The 2,406-nt window shown below is 45.4% G+C and overlaps 1 protein-coding gene across 1 annotated transcript; it reads right to left on the reverse strand.

The window, feature by feature from the left end:
• Positions 1-203: 203 nt before the first annotated feature.
• On the reverse strand, positions 204-2,158 carry LOC139402526 (coiled-coil domain-containing protein 81-like; the record flags this gene model as incomplete). Its single annotated transcript, XM_071146520.1, has 3 exons — positions 204-493; positions 1,564-1,689; positions 1,932-2,158. Coding segments are annotated over 3 exons (492 nt in total), but the record flags the coding sequence as incomplete, so codon positions are not given.
• Between the last annotated feature and the right edge of the window lie 248 nt (positions 2,159-2,406).

Consider the following 2,406-nt stretch of genomic DNA (forward strand, 5'->3'; position numbering starts at 1 on the left):
GTGTGATATATCATATCGCAAGCAGTTGAGTGTGATATATCAAACTAAAGCAGTTGAGTGTGATATATCAAACTAAAGCAGTTGAGTGTGATATATCATACTAAAGCAGTTGAGTGTGATATATCAAACTAAAGCAGTTGAACGTGATATATCGTACTACAGCAGTTGAGTGTGATATATCATACTAAACGATACTGGTGCGATCAAGGCGTAGGATACGTCCTACAATTCGTATTATATTGTACGACCGCTATTACGTTGGTAAGCCAATGTAATGTAATCTAATGTAAAGTAACATATCATACTAAATGGAGTGGCATGGCTACGTTTGCTCTGAGCCCAGGTTTCAGCGGTCTATACCATGAGACGAGAGCCAGGGATGTAGTGAGACTCTTTCCAGATGTTTGTCTCTCCACAGTTCTCTGTCTTCCTCTTGCACTGGTAACAGCGGCGGTACTGCTCACACTGGTCAATCAGCAGACTGCTCCCAGACCTGTCATAGACATCAGAGATCAACGTCAGAATGTGGTCAATCAATCAGCAGACTGCTCCCAGACCTGTCATAGACATCAGAGATCAACGTCAGAATGTGGTCAATCAATCAGCAGACTGCTCCCAGACCTGTCATAGACATCAGAGATCAACGTCAGAATGTGGTCAATCAATCAGCAGACTGCTCCCAGACCTGTCATAGACATCAGAGATCAACGTCAGAATGTGGTCAATCAATCAGCAGACTGCTCCCAGACCTGTCATAGACATCAGAGATCAATGTCAGAATGTGGTCAATCAATCAGCAGACTGCTCCCAGACCTGTCAGAAACATCAGAGATCAACGTCAGAATGCGGTCAATCAATCAGCAGACTGCTCCCAGACCTGTCAGAAACATCAGAGATCAACGTCAGAATGCGGTCAATCAATCAGCAGACTGCTCCCAGACCTGTCATAGACATCAGAGATCAACGTCAGAATGTGATGGTACAGATAGCAGACGTCAACTATCATGACAGTGATCGACTCAATCAGCTGGTCCCAAATCACTACCTTTTTCTCCTTCTTAACCCTAACCCCCGATGCTAGTGTGTCTGAAGGGTCTGGATAGGTATAAACAGTGTGGTGGTAGATCTGAAGGGTCTGGATAGGTATAAACAGTGTAGTGGTGGATCTGAAGGGTCTGGATAGGTATAAACAGTGTAGTGGTAGATCTGAAGGGTCTGGATAGGTATTAACAGTGTAGTGGTAGATCTGAAGGGTCTGGATAGGTATAAACAGTGTAGTGGTAGATCTGAAGGGTCTGGATAGGTATAAACAGTGTAGTGGTAGATCTGAAGGGTCTGGATAGGTATAAACAGTGTAGTGGTAGATCTGAAGGGTCTGGATAGGTATAAACAGTGTAGTGGTAGATCTGAAGGGTCTGGATAAACAGTGTAGTGGTAGATCTGAAGGGTCTGGATAGGTATAAACAGTGTAGTGGGAAAGCTTCCATCATATTGTTTCCATCTTACAGATCTGTAAACATAGAAGGGTTAGGGCCAATCCAGGTTGTGATTTGAGTATATTACTTGATGAATTCCTTCTCCTCTCTGTCTCGGTGGCGTTTCAGGTCGGCGCTGCGTCTCCAGGTGTCCTCCAACGAGGCCCTCAGGTTATGCAGCTTCTCAAAGCGGTTGATGTGGTCGTTTATCAGTCTGCCAGGAGAGAGAGTGAGAGGAAAATATAGAAACAGAACATATAGACAAGACATCGCATATAAAATGGCCTTTAACCTTGAACCATTCCATATACCATTTTTTTTCTGCATTCTCATTTTATTCACTCACTTTCTGAATTTCAAGTGGAGAATTTCACCCTCCCCACTCCCCCGTCTCTCCATGACTCCCTCTCGCTCACTTTCCCCCCCCCCCCCCCCTGCCTTCCCCCTTCCACTCACTCCTTCCTGTTCCTGTTGAGCATCTCTCTCTCGTTCTTCTGTTTGGTGCTGCGGTTAAGGAGCAGCTCTTTTCTCTTGTTATTAGCCGTGGTCAGTTGTTCCTGGTAGACCTTCTCCGCCCGCTGCTTCTGCTCTGACAGCCCAGCAGGGGTACAGTCCAGCTGGCCAAACACAGGGCCGTCCGAGTCGGGCAGGCGCGCTGGGAGGCCCGAGCCCTGGTACTCCACCTGGTAGATACGTTAATTAAATAACATCCATTAGATTTGTGGAGCATCAAGATCCTAAAATTATTTTTCTACTCAACCTGGGTGAAGATTACAATCACAGAGGAGCTCACAACTACTGGAAACTCATCTGTCATGTATAAGTACTGGAATCTCTCAACTATGACTTCCTGTTCTCGGTTAAAGAAGAGCCATTTGATTGGCAGAGCATGAAGATCACCAGTGTGCTGAGATTGTTTTCTACTCAACCT

Source organism: Oncorhynchus clarkii, unplaced genomic scaffold, assembly GCF_045791955.1.
Source record: "Oncorhynchus clarkii lewisi isolate Uvic-CL-2024 unplaced genomic scaffold, UVic_Ocla_1.0 unplaced_contig_8744_pilon_pilon, whole genome shotgun sequence".
Taxonomy (NCBI): Eukaryota; Metazoa; Chordata; class Actinopteri; order Salmoniformes; family Salmonidae; genus Oncorhynchus; species Oncorhynchus clarkii.